This window comes from Alosa alosa, chromosome 9, assembly GCF_017589495.1.
Source record: "Alosa alosa isolate M-15738 ecotype Scorff River chromosome 9, AALO_Geno_1.1, whole genome shotgun sequence".
Classification (NCBI taxonomy): Eukaryota; Metazoa; Chordata; class Actinopteri; order Clupeiformes; family Clupeidae; genus Alosa; species Alosa alosa.
In genome coordinates this window covers 2,691,482-2,712,483 of record NC_063197.1, presented here as the reverse complement: position 1 = coordinate 2,712,483, position 21,002 = coordinate 2,691,482, and the positions used below count along the sequence as shown (strand labels likewise).

At 38.4% G+C, this 21,002-nt stretch overlaps 2 protein-coding genes across 3 annotated transcripts in view; one reads left to right on the top strand and one right to left on the bottom strand.

Annotated features, from left to right (window-relative positions):
* stx6 (syntaxin 6) overlaps positions 1-14,430 on the bottom strand; it is a 25,479-nt gene extending 11,049 nt beyond the window's left edge. For both annotated transcript variants that reach the window (XM_048252316.1, XM_048252318.1), the window contains exons 1-5: positions 14,296-14,430; positions 9,437-9,606; positions 9,228-9,322; positions 6,120-6,182; positions 1,769-1,897 (exon numbers count right to left, since the gene is read on the bottom strand). In XM_048252316.1, coding sequence (XP_048108273.1) covers positions 1,769-1,897; positions 6,120-6,182; positions 9,228-9,322; positions 9,437-9,606; positions 14,296-14,330 — 492 coding nt within the window. In that variant the 5' untranslated portion in view covers positions 14,331-14,430. The remainder of the gene's footprint in view (positions 1-1,768; positions 1,898-6,119; positions 6,183-9,227; positions 9,323-9,436; positions 9,607-14,295) is intronic.
* Positions 14,315-21,002, top strand: tal1 (T-cell acute lymphocytic leukemia 1). Its single transcript, XM_048252319.1, has 5 exons — positions 14,315-14,400; positions 19,024-19,097; positions 19,346-19,452; positions 19,581-19,660; positions 20,229-21,002. Exons 1-5 carry the CDS (start codon positions 14,370-14,372, stop codon positions 20,675-20,677), a joined length of 741 nt encoding a protein of 246 aa, XP_048108276.1. The 5' UTR covers positions 14,315-14,369; the 3' UTR covers positions 20,678-21,002.

The window sequence follows — 21,002 nt, the reverse complement described above, 5'->3', positions numbered from 1 at the left end:
TGTGGTTTGACAAATGAGGAGAGGTGACCTAAAGTTGTCAGTGAGGGTTACTAAATTTGGACAGGCCAAAAAAGTATTTGCCATCCAGACTTTGATTTCATCAAGGCATTCTTGGAGAGCCTGTAGGGAGTCCCTAGATTTAAGTGGGAGATACAGCTGTGAATCATCATCATCATAGAAGTGGAAGGAAATATTACCCACTGTTCACATACAGTCAAACAAGAAATGGTTAACAGAGAACAATATCCACATTTTAGAGTGGCCCAGCCAGAGTTCAGACTTTAATCCATAAAAAAGTGAGCACAAGGCCAGAGTGATGGCAAAGAATCATTCCTGCCTCAAAACCTGGATTGCTGCTAAAAAAGGTGTGGTCTACTAGCCTGACGTCATCATACTCAATTCTAGTCAGAATTTGAGTCTGATACTGCTCCATTGGGACATAACGAAATAGCTTACCGTGAGCGTGAGATGACGTGACAGACAAGGCACTGTTGCTCATCAGTCTATCATCGTACAAAGCCCAATCTGATTAGCTGGTTGGCAATGGGAAATTGCATTGCAACCAACAACTTAGCTTTTGGGAAACGCACCCCTGGTTCGGGAATAGTTGCTCCACAACGGAACAAGTCCAGACCAAACTCCCCGACCTCAAATGTTGTGGGCGGGGCTACGTTTGGCTGGCATCCAGGCTAGCGGTCTACAATCATTGTGGAGACATGGAGAGGCTTGGTAGGTAATATAAGAACCATTTTGAGAGCTGTGATGGCAAATAAAGATGTTTCCATTGATTATTTTAAAAGGGTGTGAAATTTGGACATGCCATTTTTCATAACATGATTCCATGTTTCTACCACATTGTCTTACAAACTTTTGGCATATGGCAGTGTCATTTTCAGTCAGAACAAATACACTATATGGCCAAAAGTATTGGGTCACTTACCTTGACTCGCATATGAATTTAAGTGATATCCCATTCTTAACCCATAGGGTTTAATATGACGTCATTCCACCCTTTGCAGCTATAGCAGCATAGTTTAGTGAGTTTAGTGTGAATGTGAATAAACTGAGTCCTGACCTCAACCCTATAGAACACCTTTGAGATGTATTAGATCGGAGGCTGAGAGCCAGGCCTTCTCGTCCAACATCAGTGTGTGACCTCACAAAAAAAAAAAACCTTTGAAAAGCCTTCCCAGAAGAATTGAAGCTGCTATAGCTGCAAAGGGTGGACCGACCTCATATTAAACCCTATGGATTAAGAATGTGATGTCTAGGGCTGGGCGATAAAACGATAGCGATATGTATCGCAGTAGACATGTAATCGATATCAATAAAAAATGCGTTTGATAGAACATTCGATAATTAAAAGCAACATACACCTCCCGCCTTACGTTGTCCATAAATAAATAGGCTAAATATATATATATATATATATATATATATATATATATATATATATATATATATATATATATATATATATATATATATACATATATACACACACACACACACACACACACACACACACTATATATGTACACACACACATATACAATTTTTATATTTTACGTCAATATTTCTATAGCACAGTAAATGATCATACATAGCAAACATGCATGTAGTCATACCCCCCACACCAGTTTTCAGATATTTACATTGACATCTTTAATTAAAATAGGTATAAAAAAGAGGGGTCTAGATCAAAGTATTTTCTATGTTGAGTTAAAATGTCCCATGACCATATAAAAATGCAATTCACTGAACATACTTGCTGCTGGGTCTGTTGCTCATCAATAAACTGGGAGTTGGCAGTATGCAGCTCCCGATCCAGAGGAGTGTACTTGTCATCTCCAGGTTGCCAGATTGGGCCCTGGGAACCGCTACCACCAACTAAAGTCTTTGTAAAAATAGACAAGACAAAAATAGTTGGGATATTTTCAAACCATGTTTTTTGGCATATATAAACATAATTAAATTATTCATACATTGTCACAAAACAACCTAATTTAATCTCTTTGCAGATTCTCTTCATTATTCGATTTTTCATACTCATCACATGCGCTTCAAAGAGCCTGTCACTATGCTTGGTTTATGAACCCATTTCTTTCTTTTACCATAACACCATCTAGCTGTTTATAAGGCTGGGATAGTTTATCTGGCGTTGGTTTTGGTACAGTGTGTTAACCTCTGTAGCACAATACATATACTGTATAGACAACAGTAGACATGACACATATTATTGCTATAGAAACATACACCATATAGACTACATAGGTAGGTGGATGGAAGACAGCAGTAAGTGAGCAAAGGACTACAGTGAGTAGTCCAGCGGCGCTTACTTGATGAAAGGAGCTGGAAGAGGCATGCAGTATGTAAAATGTTGGAGGTATTTGCTCACTTTACAGTCTAGTGCAGGGGCCTCAAACACCCGGCCCGCGTCCTGCCCAATTCCGGCCCGCGACGTATGACAAAATAATAATGTAATCCGGCCCTTGAGGCTATTAATTGCGACAAACAACGATACTGATTAAAATAGACGATAGATCCAGGTACGGTGACAAATCTCATTTGTAGGCCTACTCTGCTCTACTATGTGCAAGACATCCAGAGCTTGATTCAAATCGCAAAAGTTTTCAGGAAATACTTGTATTACACGCGAGAAACACAAAGACGTGCATTTGTAATGACGCGGAAGCGATGCAGGCCATAGTGTTGCAGAAATTAAGCAGAAATAGGCCTACACCAAATGTTGAAAAACGTTCACGTGTGATGAAGTCTTAGGTAAGCTATGTTATTCACCTATTCTAATTCTGAAGGAGAATATCCTTTTGGAGATTATGATCGATCGTCTATGACAGTGATAGTCCGCGGTACGTCTGTGAATGGAGGTGCGTGTATACAACGGTGTCCACTAAGCATACCATGCTTGTTTCGACCCTCTGCCCAACATAGCTTGGAGGTTGCAGTGGTAATCGTGATGATAGTGTCCGTAATGAATGTGGTACAGACAGCAGGGCTAGTAGAAATAGGGCTCTAAAGAACTACAAAGTCACCCGCAATATGATGCGAACTTCTGGGTACTGCAGATTACCCGCAACTGTTTGACCAGAATACTTAATTGTAGGCCTATATTGTAGTAATCTATTACTAAACCACAACATCTTAGGTGTTGGTATACATCTTAGGTGTTTTCCTGTTAATTTGTTATGTGGGTAATATGAAAAAAGGAAAGTAAACCTGCTTAAATATGTTCATCCAGTATTTACTGAAAGGTGCATAATTTGAGGTGCTTGCCATCCAGGTAAATTTACCCCCTTCATAAACTTTTGTTTTACTAAAGATTTTTACATTTACAGTAGGACTCTGACCACTTTCAAGCCATGGCCTTTTGAAATTTTGATATAAAAATCCAATGGTGTTGCTTTCTTAACCCTGATGCCTAGTTTGCCAGATTTAAAAAAGTTATGAGAGGAAATATTTTTATTTGGTGTGAAACACACACACATACCTGTTTTTATGTTTTTCATTTTTTTTATAATTTGTATTAATATTTATTTTATCATTATTTTATTTATAAGCTAAGGTTGCTAGCACAGGTGTCTAAAACTAGATAAAAACACTTGCACTTTCTGTTTGCAGTTTTGTGTGGTATTTGAAAAAAAGAACATTGCATTTTCAGAAATAGCCGGCCCTCCAATCAGATGACGTTGGCAGAATTGGCCCCCAGCTCATTTGAGTTTGAGACCCCTGGTCTAGTGAGTGGTTTGCCTATGATTTTGACAATATGTTGCAATTTTCCTGTGTTTGATTGTCTGTGCTGCTGTATCATATCATAATATAAGATGTTATGATGGATAATAGAGTGACTATGAGTAGAAGATGAGATCAAGTTATGTTATTGATTGGCTAGATGCAGGAGTAGTCATGTGTTGCTAAGTTCACTTTAGCTAGTGATTATATTATTCCCTAAATATTTAGAACAACTTACTGTCACTCAAACTAATTTCTCTTTAATTTTGCAATTTGCTTTCTGAAATGCTAATTTTGTGCGACCCTTCTGGGACACCGTACAAATGAGCTAATTAGTGAAAACACCTGTGTCAAGTGCAAAAAAAAATGCATCTTGTCCAAATCTATTGCAGAAAGCAGATGTTTTTACAATAATTAGGTTTTTTAATCTATACAAGATGTTTCCAAACAAATTTCACATTTTGGTTTACAACATCTTTAAAATTCTAGCATCCAGGTAAGATGCATCGAGGATATAAAGGCCTGGCAAGCACTCTGAACATGAACCTTCTCTGTTGCAGCCTAACTCACTGACAGGTGGAAAAGTCACATACTTCTTCCAACTCATTAAACCACCTCATCCTAACGCCTCAGCTACTAAATCAGCTAATTATTAATATGACTTGTGTTTAAGTAAGTAATAAGTAAGTAAGTAAGTAAGTAATAAGTAAGTAAGTAGTAAGTAAGTAAGTAAGTAAGTATGTATGTATGTATGTATGTATGTATGTATCTATCTATATATCTAAATGGGGAACTCATCTCATCATCGTTAGCTGTGTTTCCATTCAGCTCTATGTGCCATACAACCACAGGTGGCACTGTGGTAACTCTATATAAAACATATTGATCTCAATGGGGCATTTTGCCCATGTTCAGGGTGGAAAATAAAAATGAAAGATGTGTTTAAGACAAGTCAAATTGGTGTTTTTAAAAAGAAGGGATCATGGAGAATAAAGAAAAAATAAAATAAAAAATAAAACAAATCTTTGTATATTCCCACAAGGTGTTTGGGTGCTCTGAAAATGAGAACCAAAATGATTTTTCCGACTTGTGAGGTCTGCTGTTCAGACCCTGAAGGAATTTATTTTCTGTTCATTGCTTTTTGTGAGAGTGTTTCTACTTATCTCAATAAGGAACATAAATCAAGAGCCTATGTTGAGTACACATATGTCTTCTGAAGGCCTAAACAGAGCCCAGCCAAAAACTCCAATAAACTGGCTGTATCTTGGAAAGTATTGATCTTACATAAAAGTAATTTTAAAGTGTGTCTCCTGGGTGACATAGGTACACCTGGTAATTTTTTTTTTTTTTAGACCTAAGTGCGTGGGCCTGGTTGAATTAACGTGGAATGACCCTATAAGAAGCCTAGTGATAACAGTACAGTGGATTTTCATGCACTGCAATAAAAAGTAGAAGAAGCCACAGAATAACAATACAGTGCATGGCTTTGCATGCACTGTAATAAAAGGGGAAATATCTAGGGGGGTGAGTCCTTTTTATAGGCACTGTATGTGAAAAATTGCCAGAGCTTTTCTTTACCGGGAAGGCTACACCTGGCTCGTAACTGAAGCATTCCATTCGTGAAGCTTAAAGATAGTCCTAGGCTCTGTTCGAAACGGAAGGCAGCGACTCGGAACGTAAGAGACTTAAAAGACTGGTTTAATTTTTTAAAACGTGCGTGTCAGCTGTCCATTTCAATTTCGGTGCCCATGTTAACAGGTTAGAGCGTGCACACTGCCTGTGCACGTCTCACACGCATGCATACTAAAAATAGGACCGGCGCCTATTTTTCACGCAACACGCGAGTGTGTTGGAAGTGTTGCCATTCAAAAGAGACAGTAGAGAGATGTTTTAATAGGCAGACTGGCCACAGCAGCGGTGCATCAGAGACGTTTCTGATATGAATGCACATATAAAGCCACAGAACAGACACGCAATGCACATGCCACATCGGCGGTCTGAACCAGCCCTAATTGTTGCAGCAGACGCTATGCGAACAGAGCGCTTCAGTTCATTGTTGTGACGTCAGACTACTGCATCTCGGTGAAGTTGGGGTAGATTCATCGAGTGGCATTCCAATGCACTTTTCCTTGTCGGATGTCTGTAATTTCCAACTTCCCAGTTTACTGGAATGTAGCAATAGATATTGACCAGGAAAAAAATGTAGCTAAACACCCTTCATACATACGGTCCTATAAGTCTATAAGGTTTTTCATTTCATCACAAGGTACACTGAATGAGATCAAACAGTTACAAACAAATTTCTTCAAATTCACAATTTCAGAGGGAAATACACCAGTGAATCTTGCATATAATGAAAATGTACATACCTGACGATTTTTCTTTTCAGTCATTGCCTGAGCCATTGGACTGGCCATATAATCTTTCATGTCCTGAAACATATCCGTAGAATTTTATCAGTAGACATAAGTTCATAAGTGCAGCAATCAAATCTTTTTTGTAAATGAAGGCTTTAAATGCAGTTTTTTATTTAGTTCCAAAGAAAATATACATCTGTATCTGTTTAACCCTGTCACCACCAGTGACTAGGTTCTCCCAGGATACCATGGTACCAAGGTACAACATGCTTGGAAATGAGATACGATAAAACTATGATCTGCTTAAGCAATATTTACTTTGAATTTTCCATCAATAGCTGGGTATACAAAAAATATTTCTTGATGATCAGATGTGTTACACTGTTACTGCCCATTTCCTTAGCAACCAGCTAATAAATGTCCCATAGCCTACATTTTATTGAGAAATTGGGAAAATGATGGGTGCACTGTGTGACAGCTATATTTCTGTAGAAAGTAATGTTGACTCTCGTGTTGAATACTAAAATGTTTTTATGACAAAATTATTATTTTTCTACATGCTGTATAAATTGTAAATAAAAGCACAATGTTATGATCTGCAAATCTCAAAAGTTATAAGGAGGTATGAGGAGGAAACCATATTTAGACATGACCCATAAACTCCACTGTCTTCCCTAGACCCGAGCTCATTTAAGATGAAGTGAAAACTGTCCTGTGATCAGACCAATCAAAATTTTAAATACTTTTTGAAAATTATGGACTTCGCATCCTGTGGGTTAAAGCAGAGGGACCACCAAAATTGTTATCAGTGCACAAAAGCCAGCAACAATGATGGTATGGGTGTGCATTAGTGCCAATGGCACTGACAGTTTGCATATCTGGAGATGCACAAATAATACGCAAGCGATAATGTATAGAACGCCGGTCATAAGTCCCGACAGGGCGAACCGGTCTTTTTCCGCCCTGAAGGGACTTATTTTCCCAATAATGACCGGCGTTCTATACATTATCCCGCTTATTACACAGCTACTTGCCAAAACAAAATAATAAACTTCCCACGATATGACTTTAGCCTACATAGCCTAGCCTATTTGTTACCGTTCATCGTGGCATTTGCTGAGAAACATAGTTCGCAACAACACACATTGAACTTGAATCAAACATTCTTTAGAACACAGCTGATCAACCGCCTGTTTTCACTTTTGAATGAAGTTCCAGTTCTTGCGTAGTGATATGAAATACCTGAAGTAGAAGCACAAACTCCGTTGCCATTGACAGCGGTAATTATATGTTTGCAGCGGTAATTACATGAAAATATTTTACCGTAGAACTTTGGAAAAGCCCATTCAAGTCAATGGAGCGTTCTACTTGCCTTGTGAAGAGCCATGTAATAAAGAATAATACAACATTTAGAAAACATGTTTTTTAGGGCAGGCCTAGAATATTTCAGGAAAACAGTGCCAAACTGCATTCTTCACATGACAACGCATGGCTCCATAGTGAAAGAGTCCAGGTGTTAAAATGACTAGCCATTAATAGTACCTACTGTACAAGCCTGTTATGATCTGGGCTTAATCTTTCCTTCCGTCATAGCATGGCATGGGAAAATTCCAGGACGACAATGCCAGGAAGGATCTACCTCAAACTGTGAAAAAGTGGATCAAGGAGAATGAAGAATCATCTCCACTGATAAATTGGGAACCACAAAGTACTGACTTAATCCCGATTGAAAGTCTTTCAGGTATGCTGAAGAAGATTTTATGCAAAGGGTGGAGTAAAAGTAACAAAAACGTAAAGGTAGTCAGCGTAATAGGAAGTGTTCCTCGCAACAACAGCGGCACTCGGGGAGCAGTGAGGGGTTAGGTGCCTTGTTCCAAGTCTGAAGCGCTAACCAGTAGGCCACGGCTGCCCACAATCTTGATCATTGCTTTAAGATAGCAGGGAGCAGATCCAGTCAGTGTCCTACAGGCCAAAAGTGAGAGATTTAAATATAATTCTGGTCACTATAGTGAGCCAGTGGAGAGTAGTTCAGAGAGGAGTTACATGCGTCCTCTTTGGCTGATTGAAGACCAGGCGTGCTGCAGCATTCTGAATAAGTTGTAACGACCTTACTACACAAGCAGGTAGACCAGCTAACAGTGAATTACAATAGTCCAGCTTGGAGATAACCATGGCTTGTACAAGAAAATCTTGTGTCAGATAAGGTCTGATCTTAGGATAAACCGACATGATTTTGCAATTGAGGCTACATGCTCAGAGAAGTTAAGTCGGTCATCAATTACGACGATAGCATACCCAATATTACCATAATTAACTATAAATATAGTGCCGGTGTGGGTCACTCTGTCAAACTTTATTTGTATATATATATATATATATATATATTGTACTTGTTAAATTAAAACAGAAATATAAAATATTTAAAAGTAAGTTCAGTTAAATATTGTTAATCCTGTTCACAATATAGGAATATTATATAACACTATGGCCTATCTATTACAAATAATTTAACATATATATATATATATATATATATATATATATATATATATATATATATATATATATATATATATATATATATGTTAAATTATTTGTAATATATATATATTGTACTTGTTAAATTATTTGTAATAGTTACTTGTTCTATAAGTTGTTATTGTCTTTTATTTCACCTCCCCACATACCTAAACTGGTCCAAACCTATAATTTAAATTAAATTACTACGGACAAATAAGTTACACACTGTACATATTAAAAGTTGTTCGTCTTGAGGAGTTACACACACCTACCAAATTTTGTGCATGTAGGTGAAACATATAAATTAGACTGGTAAGACAGAAGTTGGACAGAAGAAAAAGGGATAATGCCTCTCTTTTTTTAATCAATCAATCGAGAGACAGGGAATGGGTACGGGAAATGACCTCGGGTTGGACTTGAACATTCTGCTGCATTATGGTTCCCCTCTGAGATTTCCCCTCTCCTCTGTGCAGCCACATTACTAGTAGTAGTTAACAGTTCATCAAGAAACCAACAATTATTTTTTTTTATTACAATCATAATAGATGCCATTAATGAATGTCTTATCTACTCTACTCGCTAAGATTGCATTACACTGACCTTGACTGTCTGTCTGGTGCTTGTGATGAATGCCTTACGTTTTCCAAGTTCTACAGCATCTAAGTTAAACTTCTTTGGGTTGGACTCAACGATACCTGCACAAAATGTTAAGGCCAAAATACATCATCTGTATCAAGATATATTTTATCCACTGGAATGGGCAGAATAGAAGGTTTACAGATGACTGAGAAGTTTGTATTAAAGGATACTGATAGTCTCATCCAGGTCCTCCAGGTCCCACTCAATGGATCTCAGGCTGTTCCTCAATTCATTGGTTGTCCAGTCTACCTCCTCTGTGGAGGAGCTACCAGGGTTCTGAAGTAGCTCACTCCACCTTTGGTGCAGACTTAGGGCAGTGTTCACGGCCTTCTGTACCTCCCTGCAGAAAAAAAAAGACACACTAGAAGCTAACTTGATCAGTAGTTAAGACTTGAAAATTATCTGATGTGTAATATAATAACCCAGAGCCATCTCCCAAAAGTCAATACCATTCGGATATTTATACACTACATGAAATGTATACAATGAAATGTAAACAGTCCATGAACCATCAAGTTGAAGACTAAGAGCTGTTTTATTGGCAAAAGAGGCTTTTAATACAGTGGTATAATTAGGCTATAAAAGTGTTTAGATTGTACTGGTCACGCTAAAATGTGCCATTTTATCACACAACACAATGCCACGTGTAACTGGCAAGCTGACGGCAGGGATATCCACCAGAGTAGTTGCCTGTGAACTGAATGTATAGGTGAAGTGCTAACTAATACAGATTTCACCACTTTTGTTAACAAAATTAACCTTTGTGTGCATAGTCTCTAGATCTTTTACTTCAACTCTAAATAGCCTAGGAGTGAAATCTAGTGTGTTGTTTTTGTTTAGTATAGTTCAAGTTTAAGTTTATTGTCATGTACTCATCAAAGGATTTATCAGTAATGAAGTTTCTTGTGATCAAAAGCCAGCTCAATTTTACAGAATAAATTAAATAGTAGTAATAAAAAAAAAAAATTGTGTGTGTCTGTGTGTGTGTGTGTGGGGTGGTGTGTGTGGTTGGGGGATGTTCCCCAAATGGTAGTACTCCATCGCGTTCAAAATGTATTAGGAGTGAATGATGAACTGAAGCTTCACCTTTAAACTTTTTTTTTTTTTTTTTTTTTTAAAGATTTCTAGGCTAAAAAACTTCATGAGACTGGCTAACGACATACGCCTGAACAAGTGAAATACAGGTGGAAGATCCTTAAGACGTTGTATTATTCAACCAAAAGAAGAAATTCCACCAGCAGAGATTTACGTCTTGACGTTAGGAGCCTATTTGTGGGCTGCGTCGCTGACTTATTCCGAATAATGTTGATTGCTATGTAAACAGGAATATGCTCAAAACGTGACATTCTACTTGCATGTAAACGGGTTAAACGGAATATTGACATAAACGGAATTTGGGCAATAAACTGATTTAAAACGGTTTATTCCCGGCATGAAAACGTGCTCATTGTGAAGGGTGCTGTACATACATAATAACAAAAACATTTGTTGTTTGTCACATGTAGTAGATAGGGTGGCTGACTATACACCAGATGGAAGGGGGTTGGGGATTAGGCCTATCCTTGCACCACCAGTGCACCAGTAGCCTACATTTTAAATTTTTGGAAAACACTACATGTACACACACACTTCCTAGAGGGATTGAAAAAATGCTAATATTGTCATTGTGGACTTAGTGGCAAAGGAGGAATCCTATACGGATCAAAGCTCATTGGTTCAAGTCAGGACCAATACTTTTAAAATAAACCCGACATTGGTGTTAATTTCGTCAGGCGAGACGAGATATTGTCAACGACCTTTTTTTCCATGACTAAGACGAGACGATGACGAGACTGCACTAATGTCCTGAAACACTGACTAAGACTATCTTAAGATGCATTGTTGTTAATGAAAAAATACAAGACTAAAATGTTCTGCATGAAATAAAAACTAAGATAAAATCTCTCTTCATTTTCGTCTACAAAATGAGAACAAAGAATATGCTGTTACGTTTTACAAATATGCCGTTATGTTTTACGTTTTCAAAATATTCCGAATGAGTTCATGCACAGCAGCTTTCCTGTAGGCTAGTCTGCCAGAGCCAGAGCCAGAGTAGTCTATGTGCTGTTGCTGCAACCCTGTGGCTGCAACACGAAACTACATGGAACAAGAACACCAGAGATTTCTGCCAGAGTTAGCAAGCTAACTACCTAAGCTTTATGCCACTATGCTACATATCCAGAAGTTGAAGCTTCTCTCATACAAATTAACATCCCCCAGAATGTCCTTACGAAAATGTTCAGCAAGTAATGTCAACTATTTAACTAGCTACACTGCAAAGTTTGCTAGCAAGTAAGCTAATATCAGAGAATGTCTAATAAGAGGAGAACCGCCACTCTCGGGAAACTTCCGGTTTCTGAACTGGTTGCAGTTCCTTTTCTGGTTCCACATGAGGGCGCTCACGAATAAGTGCAGAATGAATGGAGGTCTATGGAGCTGTACCCCTCAAATCCACTTTTCTCGGGATATAATTTTTTGCCCAGAAATTCGTATGTTGCAGTCGAAAGAGGGGGCAGAGAAAATACAAACCGCTGAGTATTATATTTTTTGAGTCACTTATTTGTTCTAAAAAGTCTTTCAAATGTGTCAATGACGTCATTCATTAGCAGAAAGCTAGTGTGTTGTGGGCAACAACGACCCAACCTGTAAGAAATCGAAAGGACGTGACTACTCGTTCATTCAACTTTTGACCTATAATCCATATTGAGCTTGCAGAAACCACAATCAAAAATATTCAATTTCTCAACGACAACCAGGTGGAAGAGACAAATTTGGCTGTCTAACTCCAAAGACCCCCATTGTTTTTGCACTTATTCGTGATCGCCCCTAGCGGAACTGCAACAGATTGCAGGTACAATGGAGTTAATAGGGAGTGATCCGGCTCTCCGTAAACGGGCTCTGCTAATATGGAAAGTTCGCTAGCAAGTTAGCTAAGATGGAGAGTTTGGGGAATGTGTTGCGTCTGGGTGCATATCGCCATCTAGTGTGGCGGAGTTAAACATTAATACTTGGGTCTACAAAGATCATGATAGTGGTCCAGTCAAATCTTTTACTGTCTATGGTCAAATCCAAGTCAAGCTATAACTATAGCTCGACTTACCTGTGCATGTAAACATACTGACTGACAAAAAAATCAGAATGAGTAATTATAACAGACGAGTAGCCCTGTGGACAGACAATATTGTTTGAAATTGAGATGTGTGAATCACTATTTGACTGAAATGGTAATCAGAAATCCTTTGTTATTAAAAAAATTAGACTAAAATGTTTTCACTAAAACTTGACTAAGATACCTTTAGTTTTCTTTTAAATAAAACTAGACTAAAATGACGAGACTTTTAGTCGACTAAAACTTGACTAACAAAAATGATGTTTGAATGACTAAATGTGACAAAGACTAAAAAGGACATTTCGTCACAAGACTAAGACTAAGACTAAATTAAAAATAGGTGACAAAATTAACACTACCAACATCTATGTCCAAATTAGGATGCAAGGACTGGAAACAACCACCAATGGAGAGTGACCAGACCCAAATCGCAAGGTGAATTTGTTGTGCCCTGGATCTTATTACACTCCAGCCATGTACAGTCACATAATAGAAACATTTATGTATTCCCTTGATTTGATTCCTCTATGCAATTACCTCCAGTATTCATACATAAGCTCATCTGGGTCTATGGTGCATTCATGGGGTCTGGGAATGAAAATCAACATAGTAGGCTGACACGCTATCAGGAGCGCCATCTCAGACTTGCTTAATATTTGATGCACTAGATTATAACAATGACCGCTGGTTGTTATAGGTTACTTAATTTAAATGTCAGCAATGTAGTAAACATTGCCAATTTAAGACCCATAGCCTACAGGGAGGCCATTTTTTCGGCACTTGATATGATCTTTAGAAAACATTACGCTAACCGTCTTACAGCCATCAAGATAATGCAATGCAGCATTGTTGTTTGTGGAAAAACTATCGTTATCTATCTTTCTAAAAACAAACTGGAAACAGACAGCGCTGATGGTTAGCTTAGCACGCTAGTCAATGAAAATCAAAAATTCAGTATTTTAGTCAGTTGTTAATTAGTTGTTTATAGATCAATATACTTTTAATATCGTATAATATTGTATATTTTTATATACTATATATATATATATATATATATATATATATATATATATATATATATATATATATATATATATATATATATATATATACACACACACTTATGTGTGTGTATTTTATGTAGGCCTTATGTAGGCCTACATAAAATACACATGTAGGCTTTATTCAGTGTTCAAATCAGTCCAGTTTATACAGGTGTATACACACACACAAATCGAGGTATGTAACCGTGGTACAAAAATGTAAAATGAAAACCTTATACAAACCGAATGGTGAGCCCTAATTGGCATCCCAAGTTGCTCCCCGAACAATGTAATAAGTCACAGGGGATAGGAGTGTCTGCTAAATGTAAATAGGTGCATCCCAAAATAAGTATATTTCAAATTCTTATTTAATATAGCCAGACCTTACAAAAAAAAATATTTCGGTGGGGGGGTCGCCCCCTTTGGCCCATGGTCTAAATGGAATTGAATTACTTATGTCAACTATTAATTTCGTTGTAGAAAGTCCTATGTTGTTTCACAACTAATTGCCTTAAATTTACATTACTTTAAAACCCCGTCTTGGCGATAACATTTCGAATGATTCTTGAGAACAATACAAGGTGAAGTCTCCAAGATGATAACATAGATCAGCCGAGTATAGTTAACGTTAACAGTCACACCCACGTAATTAAAGGAAACAGTGACCATACAGTGCAGATATGTTCCGTTAGACCTAACGTAACGTTACACTAGTAAATCGATCGCTAAGTTAAAGTTATGTTAATCTTTTCGTTGGTACAGCTAGAAGCAAAATGAATGTATGGCTAACTTCAATGGTAACGTTGACGTTATCAACCGAATGGAAAACATTTCTTACCCTTTCACGACGAAAAATGGATCTTCCATAGACATTTTGTACGTAGTGGCAGACCCTTTATGTTGAAACCTTAAATGCTCGCCCTGCCCGACTGCAATCTTCACGGTAAGAAAACACAACTATACAATGTTTACATGTAATACTGATCCTCTTTTTTGAACACCATGACCTACCGAAATTGCATCCGGTTCATGAGTTCATTTATAATATAGAATTTTTCATTTATATTGAGTTTTATTGAAAGCATTTCAAAATATATACTTCAAACTTTTTAATTATTTTTTTGTTTGTTTCTGAACTTTAGTAAATAATGATAGTGGGCTAGTGTTTCAAAAGTAGAGCCATAGAATGTGGTAGAGCACTGAACCAGAGAATGTCTGTAGACGGGCTCTGACCTGGCTCTGACTGAACGTTCAAACCGGACGTAGAAAGGAGTTAGCGAATGTGGCTAAACGTTAGCCTAAATTTCAAAATTAAAGTCCCGCGAAAACAGCGGTTTGCAGGAAGAAATTTAGAATAATAGTCCTCGACAGTCACGCCCACAGCCGACAGCCAGGAAGTAAGAATCCAATACAATTTCTCCATTGACAATTGGGGTATAAGCCATAAAAACATAACCGTACATAGACAATAATTGTTATTGTCAATTTCAGCTGGTTTGGAAATTGGACTAATTTAACATTGTTTTTCCCCCTTTTTAAATGTATTTTCTTTTTTTACTTTTTATTTATTTATTTGTTTTGTTGTCTGTCTTGTATGTCTTGGTGTCACGGGTACACTGGCGACTACGCCGCTCAGTCCGGCATCTTTTGTGTTTGTTATTTTTTAAATGTTGTCATGTCTTGCTGGCGACTACGCTGCTCCATCCGGCATCTTTTGTCTTTTTGTTATGTGTCTTGTTTGTGGAGCGCTTTGGGTTGCACTCTGTGCATGTTAAATGCGCTTTAAAAATAAAACTGACTTAACTTGACTAGACTTAAAACCAGCTACGGCTGGACTAGCGTTTCATATACAAGCCAGAAGTTCATGGGGCACCAATCTTGTTTTGAGATTAATGTCTTTTATTCGCGATGTCTTGGATAAGTACTTCATTACCCATAATCCTGAACAATCACACTATCCCACAGTGATGCCTCTGATTGGTGGAAAGTCTGTTACGGTAAAGTTTGAACGTTTCTAGACAATCGCTGACCAAGATGGTGGATATGGCTCTATAAAACAAAAATCTTAATGTGATTAAAAACTTTCTAGACGAACATTACTTGTATCAACAAGGATTGTGGTTTATTATTTTGGGATTGATTTTAAAATCCTCCTTATAACCTATAAAGCGTTACATGGTTTGGCACCTGACTATTTAAAAGATTTATTAATGAAGATATACAGGGGTCTTTATGCCTCGACTAATGCTGCTTTCCAGTAGTCAGTAATCATCGTACACTCACCTGTACAACGTGTACCAATGAGTGGCTTTAGGAACGCCTGTCTCTCGAGCCACGAGGGGCATTAGCAGGAGGCTAGTCATTGTTATTGTTTTGTGCTACATGTAGCCTCTAGCTAAACGGCTGGAAAACAAATTGTTACATTGTATTGCAGGCATAGCAAGACCGTGCAATGCATGAATTGGTGAACGGATTGAAGCAGCAATGTAATCTAGTGTGTAAGAGTATTACATCAACTTTAACATGACCAGAACACAGTACAAATGCAAAAAAATACATGTCATCTCATCTCAACTATGGGCGCAGCCATGTTTGTTGTAAGGTCGTACGTCCACCTCGGGGTACCCTCAAGTACTCCGAGGTAAAGTGGGCGTGCCTGCCCAAAATGCCGCAAGAAAGCTGGGTAATTTACACTTTCCAACTCGGGCGGCGGATTTACGAGACATCTCGAAAGCAGCATATGTTGATGTTGCCTATAAACAACAATTCATGTTCATAGAAACAACAAGGTCACTAAAACATAATATATTTCATATTGCAGCATGTAGCCTAAACCTTAGCTACCCTGGCTAGTCTTACAATGAAATGCAATGTCGGAAATGCTAATGATTGGCCTGTCGGCTACCTGAAAAAGTGTTTAATTAAGTACTTAAACTTTTGAACTAGCTGATAGCCCAACTAGCTCATTTCGCCACCACCGGCTAGACACTGCAGTCAAATGGTTTAGCGGTTTGGCCGTCCATGTCCCCGAGGCAACATTTCGCTGTTTCAAGGACGAGAACAAGAGTGTCCAAAGGGGTGAAAACCACTTTAAATCAGGTCACATTATTGAGTGTAGTGTGTCCGAGAGTCAGCTTGTGGGTTTTGTAAAGGCCAGCACACATGGGCTGTTGCGCAAAGAAATTAATTAGTGATCTGCATCTCCGTTCACCAAAAGCAAGTTTGTGCTTACCCATTCGCACAAATAATAGCCTATGTTATGTTTTCTCCATTGTTAACGTGAGATATGTCTCTATGTAGGGTAGTGTAGTGATAATGCATAAGGTAGCCAATGTTCACGTCACATGAGCCAGCTGCTTCTGTAGGCTAAAAGTATTTCTGAAAACATATAGCCCAGAGGCCTCAGGTGGTATTAAGGCGCCCCTGACTGTAGCCTTCATACTGTATGAGTCATATCAATCATACTTCTTCATGCATTTAATGAACATTTTGTATAATAATTCACGGCAAGTTAATAAACTGAATATGATGGTGGTCCAAGAGCAGACCATGCACCGGTCCATGCATCAGACCGACAGCCTGAGCGGTGATGGCAGTCGTACGAAGCACTGCACCATTGCTAACATTAACGTTTCGCTTTCACACACAAAGACTTGCTAATGAGGAGACAGAGCACTCAAAAAATCCTCCATAGAAATGCATTGGGTTAGTTTGTAACGCCAATATGGCAGTCGTCTATACATAATTAAATCCCTTCCCATATCACATACAGTATCCCCCACGTCGACATGTGAATACATTGAGCCAATCATGTGCTGTGTTGTGAATACATTGAGCCAATAATGTGGTGTGTTGTGAAGACATCGTGCCAATCATGTGTTGTGATCTCGCCGCTGGAACAAGATGAAGCCTTGCACACGCGCATTTCTGCCGAAATAGATGCCTGATAAGTGCTCAAAAACCGTTGCAATATGGCCGCCAAGTGGAGGGACTTGCCTAAACGGACTTTGCTTTCACACACGATACACGATGATAAATATAAAATCCAATATACAATACCTATACAAAACACTATTATTTACACGATTACCACTGAAAGAACTGCTATTAACTGCACATTCACTATATCAAAATCACTGTTTGGAGGAAAAGGTGTGCGTGGTTTTCGCCAGATTGGAAGTTGTTCAAATGGCTTTTTTATTTCAGAGCTTAGGGAATATGGGAGTCATGGGAGGCAGTTGACATGATGTAACACCGGTGTTACATGTCAATTTGCCGTCCATGTTAACTTGCTGCGTTGATGACGTTTCTTCGACAGAAGTGGCCGTTTGCTGATTTGTCACTTTCTGATATAAACTGGAGATGAACAAATACAAATAGACTATGCATGACATATTTAAATCTCAAACATGTCCTTGTAGCACAACACATTATCCTGGCCACATGAGCCGATGTATGAACAAATTGTTGAGAAAACTAGATGTCCTGCACATTCTCTCTGCAAAAATAAATCATGCTTGTCAATTTGTCTTCTACTCCATCCCCCTTTCATAGAGAAGAAAATGGCAGTGACAGAAACAAACTCATTGGTCAAACATTTGACAAAGCAGCACCAGTCATGGTATAATTTCTTAATGTGAACTTCTAAAGCAGTGTTTCTGAAACTTTTTCAGACGAAGGACCACTTAACCAATAAAAAAGAAATGTACGGACCACCTAGCTAAAAAAAAAAAGGATTAGACCTACTGTACTTCAACAGTAAGCCTACACAATAGGCCTACTCACTGAACCACCTTGCTTATTGTCTTTGCACTTTGCTTATTGTGTCAGAGGATTCATATGATTTAAACTGGGATATCTTACATGGACAGTGTTGCAGAACTATTTGGATTTACATACAAGTTGGTTCAATATTGCAAACAACTCATCTATTATATTTTACCATGTCTGCTCGCGCACCACTTTGAGAAACACTGTTCTAAAGTGAACGCTGCACATGCAGTTTGTTGTTTGTTATGCACAAAGGTTCAATAGTGTAACGGAGCAGGTATCCCAGAGGCAAAGATTTGTGTTAGGCTATATTACTGTGTGCATATGCATGTCAGTATGGCAGTGAGTGAGCAACTCCACAGATTTTTTTGTCAACGTCAGATAATCTACTTCCCAAGAACAAAATGACTGTCCAGATTACCCAAATCATGCTGTCTGACATTAGCCTCAATCCGATTTTGATGAAGTGGTAGGCTAGGCCTATGGCCTACAAATGCTTAAAAAGAGACTAAATCACATTTTAAACACATTTTGTCATAAACTCACAATGAAAACAATGAGAAAAAAATCCATCCTTGAATGGAAGCAGATTTATTATGAGAAATAAAAATAGCCTACCCCATAAAGAAATATAGGCTACCATATTTTAACAAAAACACAAGTGACACAATTATTGGCATTCCATATGTGTGCCTGATTGCGGATAGAACCAAATTTCATGGCTCGGGATCAAACTAACCATAGCCACAACATGCACGAATTACAAAACGTGCAAAGTCTTGTGTTTTCTGATAAGACACCTTCAGACAGAGGATGGCGTGGCGTGACATGCGGGAAGCAGGAAGACACGACAACCAGCACGACAGTTGGGTAAGTGATAGGCTACGGCGGAAACTGGTGGGGGAGTGGTAGTGGTAGCCTACCCCGTCCCAAAGGACCACTTTGCAGCATAATTAATCGTGTTACTAAGGAAACCGCGTACAGCGGGATGTAAAAGGATGTAGCCTACCACTGAGAGAGCCTGTTGGGAGAGGAGGGAGCGTGGATATAAAATGCAGGGAGAACACAGCTTGCAGACCACGGAGCTGACACTCTTTGTCACTGTCTCGTCTCATCAGGACACTGCGAGGAAAGTGCGAGAAAAGTTCGTAGCCTGTGGTCCAACAAAGTCCACCAGCTTTAGAGCGATGCTCCATAATCACATCACACAAACGCTCTCTAACAGGTAGGCTAGGATATGCTATTCACATTTGTCCATATTATGTCGAAACCTAGCCTAGGCTACTAATTTTACTCTGTGTATGCAAATGAATATTTCAGGTCAAATAATTAGCTGTCTCATTTCTGTTTCAGCGGATACCTTGGAGAGCACTTTGGCACAAATTCCAGTCGCATGAAGCGTAACGCACCTTACGAAGTTGAAATCACAAACGGTAGGAGCATTTTAGATCTCATGGAGGCATTGGTAGGCTACAGGGTTATGTTTTTGTGTTGTCTACATCAGAATGCAACAGTCATATTCAACACAGAACATTATTCTCCCCTGAAATCCTAAAGTAATTTAGCAGAATTTACAATAGGCCTATGTGTTTTTGATTGAGCACGTTTAGTAGTTGGTTATAGATTAATTTTAACATGTGTCATATGATGCCATTTTTAAAGGTTACAAAATATTTTAACATACTGGTTCTAGTGTAGTGTTTCGAGAAAATGTTTTGTGTGTGTGTGTGTGTGTGTGTGTGTGTGTGTGTGTGTGTGTGTGTGTGTGTAAAAAAGTGCAACTGTTATGCCTATAACGATCAGTTCATTAATCTGTTCATGACCAAAATTAAGTCTGAAAAGAGATTATGAACCCCAGGCAGTGATTTTGAGCCATGTAATTCTGGTAGCAGTGTTTTATTAGGAGCAACTTGTCGCAAATTCAGTCAGAACAGAACAGTCATGTGATTGCATTGCTCAAAAAGTTGCCATCATGACCTTCTCTATTTCTTTTTTTAACAGGTTCTCATCCAAAGATTGTCCGTCGGACCTTCACAAACAGCCGTGAGCGCTGGCGTCAGCAGAATGTGAATGGAGCATTTGCTGAACTCCGCAAGATTATTCCCACACACCCGCCTGACAAGAAACTTAGTAAGAATGAGATTCTTCGCCTTGCCATGAAATACATTAACTTCCTTGCCAACTTGGCGAGTGATCAGAAGGGGTTGATGTTTGAAGGGGTTGATGGCAAGGTACCTAAAGATAAAGAGACAGACAACCTAGGCAAGGTGAGAGAGAAGCTGATGCAGGACATGCTGTCTCCCAATTCCAGTTGTGGGAGCTTGCTGGATGAAGAGAGCAGTCCCGAGAGCTTCTCTGAGGAGGTGGATTCCTACTTGGAGACGTGGTCCACGTCACAGGGACACAGGGACAATCAACAATTATATAATCTAGTGCAAAGAAAGGAGTAGAAATTATTTTAAAAAAAAAACATGTCTTATGACAGAATATAAAATCCCTGCAATGCAGTCATGGTCAGTAACTGACTTAGTAACCCTTTGAGAACTGTTTTTTCAATGCATTTACAGGAGCTATGTACTTCTGCTGCTATGAAATGTCACAATGTAGGCTAACGCATTTTAAAGTACAGTTCCGACTAGGGGTGTTACAATATAACAGTCCAGTATGGATGATAATGGTATTTACAAAAACAATGATCAATATTGTGTTAATAATAAAAAAAATGTTCATATTGTATATATATTTTTTTTATCAGTTCATCTGATTGCAGTTTCA